Here is a 21,935-nt window from a genome sequence, read left to right on the forward strand (position 1 = left end):
GAAATTATACGATAGACCAATACGGGTAAAAATTCAATGAAACTGCAGATTTAACAAGTGTGGCATAAAAATAAATTATTCTTCGTCATCAATGTGGCTTGTATTTTTGGTGCAACAATTAACTTACGTAAAATCATATATTACGTTTGTGCATTAGTTCGTTTTTATTTTGCATGTTGGTATTCCGGTTGCTATGGGTTCATTTATCAATCATCATTTTTATTTGAAGTTCACTGTTGCTATATTTGAGTTTACACATTGTCATTTTGTCATCTGGAGATAGTGAGTGGCGCTGTGGACGCTAGGAAATGGAGAGCCAAATGGAGGAATTAACATTTCCGACATATAGGGGTGGCAGCAGCGGAGGAAGCCAGAGACATTTGCACCGTTTATGGGGGTAAGGCCACTGGACACAACAAGACAAGCAAATGGTTTTCTCGTTTTAGGGAGGCTCGTTTTGATATTAGTGACTCTCCACTCTTCATGATATGATGATGATCATTTAAATGCATTAATCCACAATGATCCACATCAGTACACTCGACACGTGGCAAATGTAATGAACTGCGATCATTCCATCACGTGCGACATTTGCATATAATGGGGAAGGTTCAAAAATCGGGAGTATGGGTACCGCATGCTCTAAGCTAGAAATCACAAAAATCGGTCGGTGGCCACATGTGCGTCTTTGATTGCTCGTCATCAACTGGCTCGTGAACAGAACCGATCATTCCCATCTTGTATTGTTACTGGTGACTAGAAGTGGCGTCTTTATGAAAACGTAATGAAAATACAGGAATGGCTGAGCCCAAAGAAAGCGACAGCTCCCCGTAATAATACCTGCGCACATCCAAATTAGATGTTATGCATGTGGTGGAACAGCGATGCTGTGGTGTATTACGGATTGCTTTCTCGAGGTTTAACCATCGCATTTATTGCCACCAACTGAGACGTCTTGCAGACTCAGTCCAATAACAACGACCAGAAAGACTGCGAAAAGTGCTGCTACTCCACGATAACGCCTGCCCACATTCTGCTAGACTGACAAAAACACTATACAGGAGTTACGTTGTGGAGTTACTACCTCACCCAGCTTTATTCACCTGATCTTGCGCTCTCAGATTTTCGTCTTTTCCGCTCTCTGTCGAACAACCTTCAAGGAACTCTCTTTCTGGATAAAAATGCCTTTCGAACATGGCTTCTTCTTCGCCTCAAAACCACATGATTTCCACAGTCGCGGAAGCAAAGAGCTACCCCAGTGTTGGCAGACTTGTAATTAGTGAAGGAGAATATATTCTTGATAACTAAGGTCTCTGTTTTGTTATCTGTCGTGTTTATTAAACTTACGGAAAAACACTACAAATTTATGCACCAAACTAATACATTATTCTGATGTCGCCCGTTGAGAAACTTTTAATTATATATTTGAGAAAATACCTGGTGTACACTAAATGAGCGTCTTGTTTCTTCTGCAACTTTGGGGCAGGTGGATGATTGCTGCACAAAGTGCTGAAATAAATGCTAACCAGGTGCGTGAAGGAAGCTGTGCGTGTACGCCAGCGTCAGCTGATGACCAACGGAGAGCGTCAATAAGGTCGTGCAAATTGCTGGCAGCACTTCGGCAGAAAGGACATTGTGGCGGGGGAGATAAGAGGGGCGAATATAAGCGTGCGCGCGCTCGGTCGGCGGCAGTGCTCGATGCGAGCTGGTGGCGCGAGGTGCGGCCGAGGCGTGTGGCAAGACTGCGATGAGAGGGCAGCCGCGAGCCGACCGCTACTAGAATGGACTCCAAGACGTACCGAAGCGAGCCCAACCCCCGGCTGACCGCCAACCCTGTGTCCAGGCTGTATATGTGGTGAGTACACGCACGCCTTTCTCTCTACCCCTCCAGCAACGACAGACGCTAAACCCCCGTCTGTACCACTGACAATGCCGCGGTGAAAGTTGTTTAAATTCTGAAATTTTTTTCTGAAGCTCCCTTACGTTGCAGATTGGGAATGACGAACGGCTTATAGTTTTATGATTTATTTTAATTTTTTGGGTCTTTTATTTTTCCACAATAATGCATTCATTGGGACGCTTTGACCGCAATGTTTAGAATGTGGCATTCAGTAACAACTGACAGCTACAAGATTTATGGGTTTAGAAAGGTGAAATGTTTGTGTGCCTGGTATTAAAAGAATGCGATCTATGAAGTCGGAGGATAATGATACCTTGGCGGGTATCAGACGTATTGCACGTGCCTCATTGTCATGAGAAGCGGGCCGTGGCTCAAAATAGCGTTACACCTACTTGCTCTCTTCGTTTACGAAGTGCATCAACAAGAAAAAAAGAGGGGGGGGGGGAGGGATGGAAATGATGTTTTAAGTGTGGGGTTTGCTCGACGAGTTCTGTTGTCTACCGGTCAGTGGTCGTAAATTTCTGGTGTTTGGTTGTTACAGTAACGTACTTCACCTAAGTAGTGCAACATAAAAGAAATGTGTACTTCATTCCATTTAAGTCCGTTTTCCGTACTTCCGGAACAATATCTGGACAAGATTGACAAAGAGTCAGTATCGAAACAACTTCATTCCTTTTCTTTCCCTCTCGTATAAAGTCTTTGAAGCTTAGACTACAACAGGCAGCACGAAATCAAATGCGTCTAACCTCGTGCTGCGCTGTGCTAGAATTGAACTAGTTTTTATCTTAAGGAGGCGACGATTTACAGCTGCTAGACAATTTTTCGAAAAATTATATTTTGCACAACAACTGTATGTCACAATTAAATGATTTAAAGCCAACTGCAGTTGTTATTTTCTTCATTTATTCGTTGTCCTATTGTACAGCTTCTGTCAGACTATAATCGAGAATCTTTACAAAAAATTTATCGATGGCGCGTTATACCATACAAGTCTCTGCACCTGGACACAGGCATAGTGTAATGGATACCCATGAATTTTTTGTACGAACTTGGTCGTGGTCCAATGACGGAAATTGTCGAATAGTACAAAAAAAAAAAAAAAAGAAGAAATCAACTGCTGGAGGGACTAAATCATGTAAACTATTATTCATTCCAGCTGAGGATTCATTCTCAATAAAAACGATCGAGTTGCGCGTCACCAGTTGCTTTTAAATTGTTCTTGTAAAACATCGGGTGATTCAATGAATATTTAATTTTCCGTTATGTCTTATAAACGCTAGAATTTTTGAATGCGATACAATTTCATCTTTACTTAATTACTTCCATGCAGCCTTAAAGGTAGAAACACTTCCCGTAAAAAAGAAAAGTCGCCTTCGATTAAAGTATAGGCAACAATTGCACACTTGTATTTCTAATACAGTTCAAATCATTACAAATGTTAACTGAAACTTCTGATCAACTGTTGCTATTAGTTGATCATGAGATCACAGATGCCCTTATGATCAGCGGAGAAATGGTAAAGCATCATCTGTCAAATTTAAATACCGATCGACTCCGAATTTTCTTTTGCAAAGTTGGCAATTTAATTGAATGACTGTTTCGCTAGGAAGAAGATTTTCATCGAATAAACGAAGAAATAATAAAAAACAACTCTCTATTATTTTTGGCAAGTAGAACAGTCTAAAACGGTCATTCGTTCCTCCTCCGCGCTTAAAAACATTACTGTGGACCTCAGTTTTATGGTATTAGCCACGTGTTCTTTCCTTTACCGTGCAGTAACTTGCTGTACGTTAATCTCTATGGTTGTTGGCATGTGCTGTGCTAGCTAGCTGTGGCACACAGGATGGAGAGCGAAGGGCGAGCATCGCGTGAGGCAGCTGTTCGTCTCTCGCAGCGCTCGGTGGCAGTGAATGGGCGAGTGGTAGCGGTGCGCGTTCACTAGGCAGACAGGCGCGTCCGCACGCGCGTTCACCGCTCTGCGACTCGCAGCCGCTGCGTACAGACTAAGGGCAGCATTGCACCCTTACTGCTGTTTCACATTCCGTCTCCCGACAAAAGCAACCGGTATTACTGGTCACACTTTCTCTAGCTTCTTGGACTACGACAAATATGCCCATTTTGATCCTTTATTGTTGTTTCAACCCTCCACGCCCTATGTGGATGGTAGAGGACAACCAGCGGTGTAAGCATGTTAACAATATACTTAAAATACGAAACATTTATATATGTTTATGAAATACTCCTAATTACTGTAAAAAGATGACTCCGGAGCTTTGGATTATAACGTTAGTGGTATGATGTCGGTCTGAGTCATTTTGATTAAATGTGAGGGGGTTACTTTGCGTAGCAATATAAAGTAGGATAAATACACACAGCCGATTTTAGGAAAAGTAAATTGACAACCATGATTAAGTAGAAGAGCTCTGAGAACATGTAACACATCTGTAAATGTATTTAGGTCCACAGCACTTTTGTGACTTATTTAAGAGTACTGCTGCAGTGTTTGAGATACTCACCACGTTGTGTGACAAGACAAAATTGAAGGACTCTGGAAGTTTAATGTCTGACTTTTACATATCCACTTGTCAGTACAAAAATTATAGAGATAGTCAAGGACTTTAAATGGAAATCTTCAGAAGAAAGACAACATTATTTTCATCAAAAGGTACTGGACAAGTTTAAAACAATATTGCTGCTTCTCTTATTTATGTTATTGAAAGTAAGCAGTTATTTCTCCTGTGCTTTATTTGCATCTGGAATATGGAGGGGATTGACAAATAATAGTAGAGTGTACCCTACACAGCGCGTTGTGGATTGATGTTCCAGAATATTTGAGTAAAAGTAGATGTGAATTTTTGTAATCAGCTTCTGTCTTGTGTCATCTGGGATGGCATATATTGGTCTATATAATGTTCTTCACATTTTGCTGTAACAGAATATGAGGAGGTTAGTCTTCCTCTTATTAGCCTCCATTCTCTGATGCATAAGAGAAACTGGAAAAGCCCGCATCTCGTGGTCGTGCGGTAGTGTTCTCGCTTCCCACGCCCGGGTTCCCGGGTTCGATTCCCGGCGGGGTCAGGGATTTTCTCTGCCTCGTGATGGCTGGGTGTTGTGTGCTGTCCTTAGGTTAGTTAGGTTTAAGTAGTTCTAAGTTCTAGGGGACTGATGACCATAGATGTTAAGTCCCATAATGCTCAGAGCCATTTGAACCATAGAAACTGGAAACAGAACGATACATAATGACAAAGTTCCCTTTACCAAATGACTTGTAAGTTTATATGTACACAGATTTGGCAGGCTGTTTCCACGCATGCCTGTTTAAAATATAAATAAAAACACAAAGAAACCAATCACTAAATTTTAAGTTATTTATTTACGGAAGGTTCCGGAGGTTTTGCTTACTAATCAAGAGGCAGTTGCGGTCTTCATTTCATGTGTATTACTCCTAGGAAACCAACGACGTCGAAATATCTGCATTACTGTTCATCTTTAATGCCTACTTTCCTCGTGAGAAATGCACTGATATCGAACTAGCTGCAGTTTTATGCGCCTTTGCTTTGTACTTTCATCGACGAAAGTACACAACGAAGATGCAGATGCTTTGATGTCATTGCTTTCCCAGGAGCAATGCACCTGAACTAAACACCGAAACTGCCACCTGTTGATGGAGAAAACCTCCGAAAAAACTTAAAATTCAGCTGTGTTTTTTATTTTTGTTTCGTCCGTAACTGAATGGTTAGCGCCGCTGCCTTCGGTGTGAAAGGAGCCAGGTTCGATTCCTGGTACTTCCTCAGATTTTTCCTGAGGTAGGGAGGTCTGGTAGGGATCCACTCAGCCCTTGCGAGGCCAAATGAGAAGCTGCTTGACTAAAGAAGCAGTGGCATCATCAGCATTCACCAGGGCTGGCAATAACGGCTGGAAGTATTGGCGACTTGCTGATCACATGTCCCACGATCACAGACCACTCCTCGTACTGCCTTGCAGGCGGGGGTCCGCCAGTCGAAACAGACGAGGCGTAATTCGTGAACCTGTGCGTTTTGCAGCCGCTCCTCTGGAGCACAGACGCTGCACCTTCGTTTCTGTCACAGCCTTCACGTCATATATGCCGAAAGATCTTGAGAAACATCTCAGGTACAAAAAAAACAAGAAGTCTCGATATGTAGATCAACTCAGGAACTCTATGAGAATTTGGAACCAGTTTCAAGCATGATACGAAAGACTGAGATTTGCAAAGGACGGACGACAGCACGTTGACCAAGAAGATATGGGACGCAACATGATTAACAGGGAACAACAGGATGAAAGTGTCAGGAGGATTGGAATAAGCGAAAACAATCCGTACGCAGTAGTGCAGGATAGATCCGGCTAAAGGAATACAGTGGAAGCCCACATATGGACTGATGCCAGAACTGAAATTAAGATCGCGGAAGCAGGGAGAACCAGGAGGAGCAATAGAACGAAAGAGGAGCAATAGAACGATAAGAAAGAAGAAGTACTGAACATGTGATCCGTGATCCAAAAGTGTCGAAACGAATGAAATAAATAAATATTTCTTTTATATACCGCGTGTCTCTTCTAAGACTCGACAGGTGCATTTTTTGTCGATATTTTCGCAGATACTTGCAATTTCATTTTTGCAATGCATGGAAGGATTAAACCCAAGCAAATACTGCTATCTCGTGTTCATACGACTCCCAGCGTCAACAGAAAGCGTCGGTTTGTTTCTCCTCACAAACAGAATGTGTATTTCTATGTTGTTTTTCCACAGAATTGTGCCAAATTAGCACAGTGCGATATTCGGTTTCATATTATGTGTCAACAGGACAGGAAAACACGAAGAATAACTGGTACTCCAGGAGCAAAAGAGTAGCGGTCTGGTTTGGCTGTAGCAGACAAGACAGTGAGGCGGGCAAAGAAGACGTGAGGGTAATTGTGGGGAGTGGATGGTAGGGGATAGAAATACAATCGAGGGCTGGGGTGTGAGCCGGCCCATGGTATGGAGAGGAAAGTGTGGGGTAGCACAGGGAGGGAACAGGGTGAGCTAGTGGAATAGATCAATACCAGGGTGCATTTCACTGTCTGGAAGGGCACACTCGGTTGAAGTTTAGTTCCTGTTAACTGTTTCTACAACTTCACGAGTGAACGTTTTTGCAGCAGTCGTTGGAATCAGCTATAGATCTGCTGACGCCTTTTATTATTTTACAGCTGCACAACTGTCAGCAGTCACTAGTAGAGCCAACTTTACACGGGGCGATACGGAAACGCTTGAAAAGATCTTTCCAATGTCTGGAACTGGCCTAACAGTAAGGAACGGAGTCGTCTCACTGTTGCGCCTCTTTTTATATGTTAGAGATATTTTTCGGTAATAAACTATCACTAGATACATCGGATGTAAAATATATGCTGTTATACAAGCATGTGCTTATACCAAAATAAATACAAGTTCAACGCACTTATAGTCATCGGTGCCTCAGTTACCTGATGATATGGACGTATATGTGAATTCCTTCGCAGTAAAACCAGATATCACTCTTTCATAAAAGTGACTTTCGCTTTATGTAAAACATGGAATATTTCAATCATTTTTATATTTTCAGGGCCATTTACACTGAATGGCTATGTGGTCGTGTAGGCGTAATCTAGAGCATAGTCCTCATATTCCCTGATGCATCTAAACCCTGAGACCTTATGTCTCTAATGACGTAGCATTCAATGATATTTTAAGCCTAAAAAAGAAAACGTAAAGTTTTGGCAAGTGTGGAATCACAGAATGATATATTAATATATCTTTAAAAGTGTGACTTGCTTTTCCCCACTGGAAGAACAAGCAAAAAATGTTTAATTTCTATGCTTTAGTTCTTTCCTAATTTATTAAATTCTTTCCGGTCGCTTTCCTACCGGAAAATGAGGTAATTATACGTGTCTCAGACCCTCACCTTAAATCACGACGAAGTATTTTTAAGTTCTGGCGTTCCGGCGCCAAGGATGTCCAATGAAAGAAATGCTAATGCTAGAACGAGTAATTTGGTCTATGGTTCAGAACCTGACTCACACGTAAAACTGGAGTGAATGTTTACACAACGATACAACACTGCTGGAATACACCTATCAACAATCATCGACCACTCCTTATTACTTAGCGATGTGCTCTCGGCTGTAGTCTCATCACTGCAGGCTTACGTGAGAAACCAAGCAGGAATTAGATTGCACGCATTGAAGATCTGTGTGTATGGAAATGCGATAAGGATTGTTGTTGTTGTGGTCTTCAGTCCTGAGACTGGTTTGATGCAGCTCTCCATGCTACTCTATCCTGTGCAAGCTTCTTCATCTCCCAGTACCTACTGCAACCTACATCCTTCTGAATCTGCTTGATGTATTCATCTCTTGGTCTCCCTCTACAATTTTTACCCTCCACGCTGCCCTCCAGTACTAAATTGGTGATCCCTTGATGCCTCAGAACATGACCTACCAACCGATCCCATCTTCTAGTCAAGTTGTGCCACAAACATAAGGATCGTACTGAGAGGAAAGTAGTCACTATCAGTAAGGTTCTTAATAAGACTAAAACGGAAGATTAAAGCTGGTTGCAGCTACACTGTCTTCTTTGAATCCCGCTTTTGGAATTAAAAGAAGAATCGATTACAATATATCGCATATGTTCGTTATCAAATCCCTTAGCAGAAATTTCAGTTTTGAGGTCAATAATATAAAGCTTGTGTTAATGGAGAATATGATGTTAAAGTTTAGGTTCTCTCGCCGTTTTGTAAGGTCATGAGTTCGAGACCTACCAGCCGGATGTATTTCGTTGAGGAATCCATCAAAGCTGATAGCAAGAACAGCTTGTAACTATCGAAAATCCATGTAAAGAAAGGCCACAGTGCTTCAGAAATAAATTTTTTCCACACACCTACTTTTGAAAAAATCTGTTTCAATGTAGCTTCGGCCGTGTGAACAGAAATATCTCGCGAAAACCTGAGGTAAATTATATAAATTTTTTGTCTTCTACTTTGGGTCACGGTGGAAGGCTCTCGTAGTATTTAGAGAAATACATTTTAACGCGAAGAAAGTCTGTTTATAAATACCACTGTATTATCGTAGTTCTAATCTCTTTGCAATTCTGAACGTAGCAGGGATAAATACAGGGACCGAAACGTGATCTACAACCTATACAGAAACCAAATTGCAGTCATAACAGTCTGAGGACATGAAAGGGAAGAAGTGGTCGAAAAGGTAATTAAGATAGGGCTGTAGCCTATCCCCGAAGATTTCCAATCCGTACACTGAGCAAGCTGTGAAGTAAACCAAAGCCAAATTTGGATAGAAAATTAAAATTCAGGAAGAAGGAATGAAAATTTTGAGGTTTGCCGTCGATGGTATTATAATTGTGCCAAAGTGTCTCGAAAAGCGGTTATAGGATGATCGGCAAAAGTAAAGCAAGAGTAATGAAATAAAGTCGAATTAAATCAGGCGATGCTGAGGTGATTGGATTAGGAAACGGGACGCACAAACAGGAGACGAATTTTGTTATTTCGCAGCAAAATAAATGACGATGGCCGAAGTAGGGTGGATACAAAATGCAGACTGGCGTAGCAACAAAAGTGTTTCTGCAAAAGAAAAATTTGTTAACATGGAATGCAAATTTAAGTGTTAGGAAGTCTTTTCTGAAGGTATTTATATAGAGTGTAGCACTCTACGGAAGGCCGGCCGAGGTTCGAATCCTGCCTCGGGCATGGCTGTATGTGATGTCCTTAGGTTAGTTAGGTTTAAGTAGTTCTAAGCTCCAGGGGACTGATGACCTAAGCAGTTAAGTCCCATAGTGCTCAGAGCCATTTGAACCATTTTTTAACTCTACGGAAATGAAACCTGGACTATAAACACTTCAAATAAGAATGAATAGCACCTTAAAAAATATGGCTCTACAGAAAAATGCTGAAGCCTGGAAGGGTAGACCTGGCGACTCATGATGAGGTACTGATTCGAACTGTGGAGAATAAAAAATTATGGGGCAACTTAACCAAAGGAGGGGATCGGTTATAGGACACTTTCTGAGGCATCAAGGAATCGGCAGTTTGGTTATGGAGTAAAAATTGTAGAGAGATAAGAGGTCTTGACTACAGTAAGAAGGTTAAAATGTATGTAAGCTGCGGCAATTACGTAGAGATGAAGAAGCTTGCAGAGTATAGACTAACGAGGAGAGATAAATCAAACCAGTCATCGAACTGAAAACCACAACACCTTTCCATCATCAACACTCTGATCGTAGAAGGCCTGATCTGACAATTTCCAACGTGAATAGTGCCTCATTTGCCCCCTTCCTTCATCGTAGAAAAAACGCTCAGTTGTTGTGCAACGATTTAAAGACTCCCGTAGGAACCGTACGGCGAACTTGACCTGATTTATCCACGCGACCTTGTATCAGTCTGGAACAGTTGCAGATAAGCCGCAGTGCCTGACTCTGCTAGGAGAGATGGGGCGCTGCCTCTCTTTTCATAGTATTTTCGTGATCAGTGGACATCCAGTTGGGACTGTGATTACACCTGCGTGCCAAGGTAGGTAGAAATTCCGCGTGCAGCGGCCGGCGCACAAAGGATTGAGGCGGCGTTTGTGGCCGCTGGCTGCACGCGCGGCGCTGCGGCCGACGGCGCGGTTGGCTTCCGAGGAAGCGCGGACCTAGTGCGAACCGGTTGAGGTTGGTTACCACCGAGTCTCGCCTATGTAGGGTGCGCGGTCGCCACGGCCACTATATTTAAGACAGCTGACGCGACGGCCGCACGACAGGAGCACCGCGAAAATCTTCCTGGATGGAATGCGTCTGGACCAGGCAGTACAAAACACCCCGCTTGTGTCCGGACTGAGTTGCCAGGGTGCAATCCAGTTTGTACTGATACTCATTTCGCAAGCTGTCAGCAAGACACTAGAAGCAACTGCTGCAGTTGCTCCCTGTCTTCTCTTAACTACAACAGACAGTTATAGTTTCAGGTACACAGTCCCTAAGAACGTTGTGAAAATTATTAAATTGTCTCTGAAGGCAACCGATTACTCTGTTTATGATCCCATGATGCACTTCGGAGTTTCATAATTCAGAGATCGGGGAGGCGCGGGGGTTGGGGAGGGGGGGCATTAATTGAAGTTCATGTGTCATGAAAGTTGATTTCACATGTGTGATTCGGTGGACAACCTGTGCCATTGTGCGGTAGTGGGAAGCGAAGATAAAATTGTTAACTCTAACATTACAGTTATGTAAATGCTTGCATGGAACAGGTGAATAGCAACAGAGATACTCTTCACTTACTACTATTGTTTTTCAAACCGTATACACATTACATGTGTCACTTATAAACTGACAATTCAGAGATTGAGTGCTACGTTATTTTGTATCTCAGTCGATCAGTAGATTGCTGGCTACGATAGCAAATATACGCCGAGTTGAAATATCTCCCCTCCTGATATCCCCCCCCCCCCGTCCCCTTCTCCGATCGGTGTAAACAGTTAGCGACTAGGCACGTTTCCTGACATGCTTAAGCGTGTAGTTGTAATACGCATAGACAAGAATAGGGATCATCAAACAAGCTGTTACTATATTCTAACCCTTTTCAGTTTTTAAAAGTCACACTATTTTGTGAACAACGCGGTTAACTGATTTCCAGTGTGGTTTCAGTAACTGATTCTCGTAAATAAAATATAAACCAAAAATTCTACTTGAGTAGCTGAAATGTTATGGCGTTGAAGATGTCCCTTTTCCGAGGATAGAGCCTTTTCTTCACAACAGAAAGCTGACAGTCACTATGACAAACTGTACAATGGGAGATAAACCAAACTTGATGAAACATAAGACATCGAGTCCACAAGTTTCAGTACTGTAACTACTTCTGTTCCTAACCCACGCTCACTTTAAAGAAATTTTCACAAGATTGTCTGCTAATTGCACAAACACACAAATCAAGTACTCAAACTCACTCATACCAAACACAGGCAAGATGATAGCTGAAGAAACATACCAATGGTTCAGGGCAAACAGTTTTATCATATGGAAGATTATAATAGCACAGTTTCAAAGAAATAAAAATATCTAGCTGGTGTCAGTGACCAAAATTGATGGCCATCCAGTGAGTGACAGCCTCAGTTTGAAATTCCATGGTGTCCAAGAGGATAACAAGCTAGAATGGGGACAGCACACTGATACGCTGTTAAAGAACTCGCGATTGGCGTATTTTCTTATCTATAAATATGTTCCACTGAGTTGAGTTTCACACGAAGGAGCTACACGATTTGCAGATTTTCTTTCCTTGTGTTCGTATGAAATTATGTTTTAAGTGATCCCGTTAGACGCTTGCCCGCTAAAGGCAAAGGTCTCGAGTTCGAGTGTCGGTCCGGCACACAGTTTTAATCTGCCAGGAAGTTTCAGTGTCTGTTAAGTGTGTTATTTTGACGCAGCGTTGTTATGTAATTCTGTATGGATGCAGTTATATCTTCCTACGCAGCTGACGTAGATAATGTACATTAATACAGTGATGCTTGATCCAGAGGCAGCCACCTCAAGTCGTGATGGAATAAATGTCTTCACATGTCTGTGCGTTAATGTCCTTGATTAACCCTGCGTTGCTGCTGTGTTCGTTTGTACCACCGTTGCTACGAGGGGTCTCACAGACCCGACCTGCGTATCAATCTGATTTCTTAAGGATAGGGAGCACAAAGGGGATTCACATTCACGTATGTTGTCTAGATGAAGTAAACAAACACGTTTTGCTTTGGGTTTGAGTAAATTGTTGTCCTTCATTACTACGTAAGCGAATTAGGCAGTGATTATAACATTTACGTACCTTACAGGACAAAAATGGTTACACAATATGATTGTTGTGTGTCATAGCACACGAAGTAGAACAATGAAAGCTACGAAAACCAAACTCAGGTATGAACAGGTGAGTAGAAACATGTACGAAAACGTTGTAAGTAAAGGGAGAGTCTCCACAATGTTTTTTGAACGTACTGTTTCCACCTGTTTTACCACACCAGGCCACTACATGCGGTATTTACAAATTAAACTTGAGCGTTTTTTTTGAGTCACACAAACTTAGAGCATTTGTAACAAATATATTGCTTTCTGCTATCTTTACACCCATAGCACCGTCCTCTCTCTAAGGCACCGTACTCTAGTTCACACTTCCATGGTCTTGCTGTTCGAAACCCGCCAGTCTGTTGCCAGATCTTTTGAGAGGTCGGTTGATAAGCTGACGTGTGTGCTCCAAACGTATTTGTGTTGGGGCAAACGATACCATCATTGCTACTCTGGGTCTTATAGCCCCTACAAGTACTTACCTACGAGGGCAGTTCAATAAGTAATGCAACACATTTTTTTTCTGAAACAGGGGTTGTTTTATTCAGCATTGAAATACACCAGGTTATTCCCCAATCTTTTAGCTACACAACACTATTTTTCAACATAATCTCCATTCAATGCTACGGCCTTACGCCACCTTGAAATGAGGGCCTGTATGCCTGCACGGTACCATTCCACTGGTCGATGTCGGAGCCTACGTCGTACTGCATCAATAACTTCTTCATCATCCACGTAGTGCCTCCCACGGATTGCGTCCTTCATTGGGCCAAACATATGGAAATCCGACGGTGCGAGATCGGGGCTGTAGGGTGCATGAGGAAGAACAGTCCACTGAAGTTTTGTGAGCTCCTCTCAGGTGCGAAGACTTGTGTGAGGTCTTGCGTTGTCATGAAGAAGGAGAAGTTCGTTCAGATTTTTGTGCCTACGAACACGCTGAAGTCGTTTCTTCAATTTCTGAAGAGTAGCACAATACACTTCAGAGTTGATCGTTTGACCATGGGGAAGGACATCGAACAGAATAACCCCTTCAGCGTCCCAGAAGACTGTAACCATGACTTTACCGGCTGAGGGTATGGCTTTAAACTTTTTCTTGGTAGGGGAGTGGGTGTGGCGCCACTCCATTGATTGCCGTTTTGTTTCAGGTTCGAAGTGATGAACCCATGTTTCATCGCCTGTAACAATCTTTGACAAGAAATTGTCACCCTCAGCCACATGACGAGCAAACAATTCCGCACAGATGGTTCTCCTTTGCTCTTTATGGTGTTCGGTTAGACAATGAGGGACCCAGCGGGAACAAACCTTTGAATATCCCAACTGGTGAACAATTGTGACAGCACTGCCAACAGAGATGTCAAGTTGAGCACTGAGTTGTTTGATGGTGATCCGTCGATCATCTCGAACGAGTGTGTTCGCACGCTCCGCCATTGCAGGAGTCACAGCTGTGCACGGCCGGCCCGCACGCGGGAGATCAGACAGTCTTGCTTGACCTAGCGGCGATGATGACACACGCTTTGCCCAACGACTCACCGTGCTTTTGTCCACTGCCAGATCACCGTAGACATTCTGCAAGCGCCTATGAATATCTGAGATGCCTTGGTTTTCCGCCAAAAGAAACTCGATCACTGCCCGTTGTTTGCAACGCACATCCGTTACAGACGCCATTTTAACAGCTCCGTACAGCGCTGCCACCTGTCGGAAGTCAATGAAACTATACGAGACGAAGCGGGAATGTTTGAAAATATTCCACAAGAAATTTCCGGTTTTTTCAACCAAAATTGGCAGAGAAAAAAATGTGTTGCATTACTTATTAAACTGCCCTCGTACTTGCTACGGTCGGTCTGGCAGACCCAAACACGCTACAAGCACTCCTAGACAGTGGACTTGACGAGCAAATGGCACAGCTGTGTTAGGTAGGAAGCTACAAGGAACGGTGCTCATGTGCAGAGCTGTGAACCAAACGAAAATGAATCGCTCACACAAGTAGCAATGCAGGGTTAAATACCTAACTTCTTCGTAGCGTCTTAGGAAGTGAAGGAATGATAGGTCCTAGATGATGATCCACTTATTGGATGGCGACGTTAAGTTTGACGGCCGTGTCTGTGCCATTTAGAGGTATAAGAAACGTGCCAACGTCCGCAGCTCGTGGTCGTGCGGTAGCGTTCACGCTTCCCGTGCCCGGGTTCCCGGGTTCGATTCCCGGCGGGGTCAGGGATTTTCTCTGCCTCGTGATGACTGGGTGTTGTGTGATGTCCTTAGGTTAGTTAGGTTTAAGTAGTTCTAAGTTCTAGGGGACTGATGACCATAGATGTTAAGTCCCATAGTGCTCAGAGCCATTTGAATTGAAACGTGCCAACACTGTGCTGTGGCTTTCATAACGATTCATGTGAATGCACACATAGCACATGGCACATAGCACTACACCCTATAAACCCAGATCACAGTTATGACTAGTTCCCTGAAACACAGTTAAAGTCGAGAAAAAAAAGTCCGTTAGTTAATGCACCACAAGGTCCGAATTCGAGATAATAACATGAGCAGTTATGTAACTGACATTTCGTATCATCTGGTCTTTAACTCAAGCATGTTCTAAAATTGAAATCTAAAAAACAAGTAGCCAATAAGATATGAATGTGTCATCGAACCAGTAGCTATAGGGTGCTTCACTGACACCCTGTAAACTTCAGGACAGTTTCATATATCATATATTATGGTGATTAGACTAACGTTATGTCAATTTTCAGGTTAGTAACTTATTTCACCCAGTTATTCGAATATAGTCGAGAAAAGATTTAATACTTTCAGATAACAATAACACTGCGAAGCTATAAAAATGAATTGCGCTCATGAAATAAGTTGTCTGGAATGCAAATGGAAGGCTCGGTTTTGTCGGGCGAGTTCTAGGAAGTTTGAGATTCAGAGACACGCTGCTTGGATCACAAGACGGTGTAGTATATATGTAACAGTCAACCAAAAAATTACTTGCTCCAACGCGTATCTCGCGAGAAGACCAGGAAGGCAAAATTAAAGAGATTCGAGCGCGCACGGGGGATTACTTTCTTTCTTTCTTTCCGTGAACTATTCGCAAATGGAACAGGAAGAGGGACGAGTGACAGTTGGACACAAAGTATCGTCCGCCACACACCGTAAGACGGCTTGTAGAGTATAGATGTAGCTGTAAATGTCACAAATGTTAACTGTTGGTAAGATACGGGTTGCTATTACGTTTCGATTCGCCTTTAAATAGAAATTTCACATCGTGGGAGGGGGGGTAGTCAAATCCTCATCTCCAGCGGCAGTTTCCAACGAAGATACTGAAATGTTCTCGTGAGTAAAAATTTCAGTAATTGTATGCACTGTGTAACATACTGCACTGTCATTACGCAGCATGCGAAGTACACTCATATCTATTCGTTAAGGCATCTTTAGGTTACACGAAACAATGCATGCTCTAAAAGGTGTCCTGTCAACATCGTGACACAAAAGTCAGGGATATGACTTCAAAGTACGCTGAAAACCGTATATGGCGTCCCTTCTATGGTTACACACAGAGCGTCTGTATAGAGTAGGATGTCCTCGATGCTAGTACAGGACGCACGAAGATTCCACGAAATGTACATCAGGCCAACCAGCATGACTTGCAGCGATGCCTGCTAGCAATGTGCAAGTAAGAAGGCGGATGCATGATACATTCTGTGCAGAGAGGGGTGGAAATCTCTGTCCTTCGCCACACGTTCCAAGTAATTGGCAGCTTTGGGGTAGACCACCGCACCAATACACTGCTTCTGCTTATGACTTTCCCTAGGTAAATTTATATACTCGCAAAACTATCGCTGTCGTTTCTTAACGTAATACTTGTTATGTCTGCTTTATGCTACCCAAAATAAATACTATATTGTTATATTACGAACAAAGTTTGTTGACTGGCACAACTCTACCAAACGTACTGTTCTCTTGATCAAAAATACCAACTTTAGGCTGTAATTAAAAAATTTTCGCAAAAATAAAATCTAGTTTTTCAGAAGTCTTCCAGACATCTATGACTCATAATATCGCCTACAAAATAAATCATTAATACAATAAACGACGCATTAAAGGGTAAAATGTGAAAAAATACACACATCTATACTAACAATAATCCGTTAAATTGGTGTGTCTATCTCTTTGTTTTCTTGAACACGCTTCTCCAAAACTGCTGGACGAATTTCCATGGGGCTAGTACAGGCGACTTCAGCGTAGCTTGTGGCACAGTATAGGTTTAATTTCATCAAGCTGGAGCACGGGCAAAAAGATGTCGTAACTGGAAGTTTTACCCCTACTAATAGCCGGCCGGAGTGGCCAAGCGGTTCTAGGCGCTACAGTCTGGAATCGCGCGACCGCTACGGTCGCAGGTTCGAATCCTGCCTTGGGCATGGATGTGTGTGATGTCCTTAGGTTAGTTAGGTTTAAGTAGTTCTAAGTTCTAGGGGACTGATGACCACAGCAGTTAAGTCCCATAGTGCTCAGGGCCATTTGAACCATTTTTGAACCCCTACTAATACTATAAATAGGAATGTAAATCTGTCATGAGTGATGCTTCCGCAAACGAGCAGCTGATGTTATGGCACGTGAAGTAGCTTACTTACAATCAACATCACAACAAAACAAATGGTTGCGAGCACAGCCATTGGTAACAGCTAGTAACGAATGATTGCATGGTTTGAGTTTCTTAAGAATAACGATGAAGCTTTACGAACGTAAGACGGACTGATTTTTAGGCTTGTTTGCATAGCTGCTTAATATGACGAACTAGGGTGTAGCTTGTTTCAAATTATATCTATTTACTGTGTCTGAAATATATATTTTATAACTTATTTATCAGCAGTATTTACGCTGAATGAATGGACTGAAAACATCGACGGCGCTGTACACACATCTAGGAGTCACCAGCGTCCCGCGTTTTTTTCCCACTACAAACAAAAGCGCGTGAAACTAACAGGTGGGCGGGTGCGGGGGGCGGTGACCACCATGGAATCGAAGTACTAAGTGGCAGGGAAAGACAAGTCGCGGTCATTGATTAAGCGAGAGAGGGGTGGAAAGTTGAAACACTTTTCGGAAAAGAACGGCGAGGCAATAAAAATACGGCAGTGGAAGGCACACGGCTGAGTGTTTTTAGATCGTATAATCCATTCATGTGCTGAGGTGCCCCTTCAGTTGATAGACAGTGACATCCCGGCGAACGCTGTTATTTATTTCTTCGTTACATCCATTGACATGTGAAGAAACTCATTTCAGAACTTCCATGTACTCGACCATTTTTTAAGTGAATACACGTATTTCGAATTACTAGCAGTGCCCAAAAGTCGAGACATTCGGCGGCCCATGTAAGATTTACGCGGAACAGATCATGACAGCCTAAAAATCAGGACATCCACTGAAAATCGGTATATCTGGCAACACTAGTCTCATGGTTCACCGCCCTGTGTCACTACATATCACCCCACCACCCGCCTTCAAACATGCACGACACTATGATTCTAAACAGGATTCCTCGGAGCTCAGCTCCGTTAATTCCGCCTACAGCAACCAATGTTTGTGACACCAAATTTCAATCTGATTACCGAACTGAAAACTTAGATGCAATGAGCCTCATACTAGAGCTATTCGTCCGCCCTGTTTGGTGGGACATTGTCAGAGGGAACACAGGTCTTATCAGGTACAGCGGGGTGCAATGATCTCCAACCCTGGGCACTGTGGGTCGAATGGGTTGGCACAGAACGATAAGAGCCCATAGCAGGTGGCTGCAGAAAGACACGTACCATTTCTTTATTATTCCACTTAACTCCTCCCAGCGGCAGCCTGTGAGGTCCCATCAACACAGCAGCAGATGCAGCGGTCGTCCTTGCAGTTCACGCACGCTGCTAGGAGACAGCAGTAATTACTCGCCGGCATGCTGGATGCTGATGTGGCACCAGTTGTTACAACACTTACGCTAAGTGATCAAAAGTATCCGGACACCCCCAAAAACATACGTTTTTCATATTAGGTGTATTGTGCTGCCACCTACTGTCAGGTACTCCATATCAGCGACCTCATAGGTCATCAGACATCGTGAGAGAGCAGAATGGGGCGCTCCGCGGAACTCACGGACTTCGAACGTGGTCAGGTGATTGGGTGTCACTTGTCTCATTCGTCTGTACATGAGATTTCCACACTCCTAAACATCCCTCGGTCCACTGTTTCCGATGTGATAGTGAAGTGGAAACGTGGAGAGACACGTACAGCACAAAAGCGTACAGCCCGACCTCGTCTGTTGACTGACAAGAGACCGCCGACAGTTGTAGAAGGTCGTAAGGTGTAACAGGCAGACATCTATCCAGACCATCACAAAGAAATTCCAAACTGCATCAGGATCCACTGCAAGTACTATGACAGTTAGGCGGGATGTGAGAAAACTTGGATTTTATGGTCGAGCGGCTACTCATAAGCCACACAACACGCCGGTAAATGACAAATGATGCCTCGCTTGGTGTAAGGAGCGTAAACACTGGACGATTGAACAGTGGAAAAACGTTGTGTTGAGTGACGAATCACGGTACAAAATGTGGCAATTCGATGGCAGGGTGTGGGTATGGCGAATGCCCGGTGAACGTCATCTACCAACGTGTTTAGTGCCAACAGTAAAATTCGGAGGCGATGGTGTTATAGTGTGGTCGTGTTTTTCATGGAGGTGGCTCGCACCCTTTGTTGTTTTGCATGGCACTACCACAGTACAGTCCTACATTGATGTTTTTAAGCACCTTCTTGCTTCCCGGTGTTGAAGAGCAATTCGGGGATGGCGATTGCATCTTTCAACACGATCGAGCACCAGTTCATAGTGCACTGGCCTGCACAGAGTCCTGAACTGAATCCTATAGAACACCTTTGGGATGTTTCCCGAATGAGATTTTCACTCTGCAGCGGAGTGTGCGCTGATATGAAACTTCCTGGCAGATTAAAACTGTGTGCCGGGCCGAGACTCGAACTCGAAAGGCAAAGATCCCGAGTTCGAGTCTCGGCCCGGCACACAGTTTTAATCTGCCAGGAAGTTTCATATCAGCGCACACTCCACCGCAGAGTGAAAATATCATTCTGGGAACATCCCCCAGGCTGTGGCTAAGCCATGTCTCCGCAGTATCCTTTCTTTCAGGAGTGCTAGTTCTGCAGTGTTCGCAGGAGAGCTTCTGTAAAGTTTGGAAGGTAGGAGACGACGTACTGGCAAAAGTAAAACTATGAGGACAAGGCGTGAGTCGTGCTTGGTTAGCCCAGTTGGTAGAGCACTTGCCCGCGAAAGGCAAAGGTCCCGAGTTCGTCTCGGCCCGGCACACAGTTTTAATCTGCCAGGAAGTTTTACCTTTGGGATGTTTTGGAACGCCGACTTTGTTCCAGGCCTCATCGACCGACATCGATACCTCTCTCCTCAGTGCAGCACTCCGTGAAGAATGGACTGCCATTCCCCAAGAAACTTTCCAGCACCTGATTGAACGTATGCCTGCGAGAGTGGAAGCTGTCATCAAAGCTGTGGTTGGGCCAACACCATACTGAATTCCAGCATTACCGATGGAGGGCGACACAAACTTTTAAGTCATTTTCAGCCAGGTGTCCGGATACTTTTGATCACATAGTGTAGTTCCACTGGCTACCAGAGACATGGTATCCCTATGGTGTGACAGATACTGATGTTACCCAGAGGACGAACCTGGAACAGTTGGCTGCAGTGTTGCATCAGGCGGCATCGTACCTCAGCGGCACACAGCTGAGTGGACCACAGTTCGCGTCTCGCACCAGGTACATAAGGATCGCTGGTGGGCAGTATCGTGGAGACGGGTGTAGAATGAAGGCAGCCCGATGGCGAGACCATCAAGCAGTGGTCGTCGGTATGCAACCCAGTTGTGACATAGTTAGCAGCGTTAGGGTCGCGTCGTCAACCCTGTGGCAGATACTGTCACATGGCAGGTGATGAAGCAAAGCTATGCCGTGCCCACGGCCTGCTCGGCTGGCTTGTGGGTATATATGCAGCCAAAGTAGGATTATCAATGCAGGAGAGAATCAGTGCCACAAATTTTCAGTATCGTCAAACTTCCTTGCTAATTCGGAAGGCGAGTGCAGGCGCACATTTCAGGGCTGCTGACAGTCCATGAAGGCTTGTTACTGGCCAGAAAAATGGGTCGCAGTACAGCAGGGCCGGCTGTAGCGTGCCAAAGTTCATGCGGACCAAGTGTGTAGGCTACGTGCAGGCCAAAGTTCGGCTAGTGTTGGCTTTGCTTGTTACTTCCCGGAAGGACTCGGTACAGCGCAACATTTCATTTGGTCTCGTGGTGTGGCACAACTCTCTTCAGTTCAGGAGAATCGCGGTGTCAGCAATGTTTACCCTTCGCTATGTGATCGTGGTATGAAGGATGTCCACAGGTCTAGTGGCTGTTTGCACAGAGGGTCTACTGATCAATCGACAAAATCCTTTAAAAATGAATTGGAATGACAGAATAGAGGGATTATAATTCCTCAGTATATACTATTTCACGCAGTCGCTTAGGTGAAGGGTACTGCAAATTTGCTATAAACCGCTATTTCAATACTATGCAGAAAGAATTTACAGATTTAGTTGGCAACGAGAAAGGAAAAAAAATCCAGTGGTCGACAGATGGGATTCATTATTCGGTACATCAAGAAGCACTTTGTGCTAAATTTGCAGGTGTACAGCTCGTGAAGAAACTGATGGTATGAAAAGTAAAATTTCTGACGTCGCACGCATTATTCCACTGCAGTTGCAACAGTTTTCGAAAGAACTAAAAGAAGAATATGGAAACTTTATATGTACTGCAAAGTACGTTGGTGAAGTCAAGGGGCATGTATGAAACGATTTTTCGATTTAAAACTCGCTATTATCGTATATATGAATGAAAAAATGAGTGCTCGAACGAAAATTACAACATCCGGAATGGATTACCTTGTATTTTAAGTGAACTGCATAATGCCCACAGTAAGACATTGCATGGTGAGAAACAACTTCTTTCTTATTTGATGGAGGTGAATTCAAATGAAAATTGCGTTATAGAAAGTACACGTTCTGAGAAACACAGTCCAGCTCCCTAAGCTCACTAGTTACAGAAAACGTGAGGACTGAAAACTTTATTGTGGCCTTGAATGAATAACAATGATTGTTTCCTAAACGTTTTGAGGTCA

The 21,935-nt window shown here is 43.6% G+C and overlaps 1 protein-coding gene across 1 annotated transcript in view; it reads left to right on the forward strand.

The window, feature by feature from the left end:
- The first annotated feature begins 1,705 nt into the window (after positions 1–1,705).
- LOC126458156 (ATP-binding cassette sub-family C member 4-like) overlaps positions 1,706–21,935 on the forward strand; it is a 382,852-nt gene continuing 362,622 nt past the window's right edge. Inside the window, exon 1 of the mRNA XM_050095019.1 lies at positions 1,706–1,855. Coding sequence (XP_049950976.1) covers positions 1,782–1,855 — 74 coding nt within the window. The 5' untranslated portion in view covers positions 1,706–1,781. The remainder of the gene's footprint in view (positions 1,856–21,935) is intronic.

The sequence above is a fragment of the Schistocerca serialis genome, chromosome 2 (genome assembly GCF_023864345.2).
Source record: "Schistocerca serialis cubense isolate TAMUIC-IGC-003099 chromosome 2, iqSchSeri2.2, whole genome shotgun sequence".
Classification (NCBI taxonomy): domain Eukaryota; kingdom Metazoa; phylum Arthropoda; class Insecta; order Orthoptera; family Acrididae; genus Schistocerca; species Schistocerca serialis.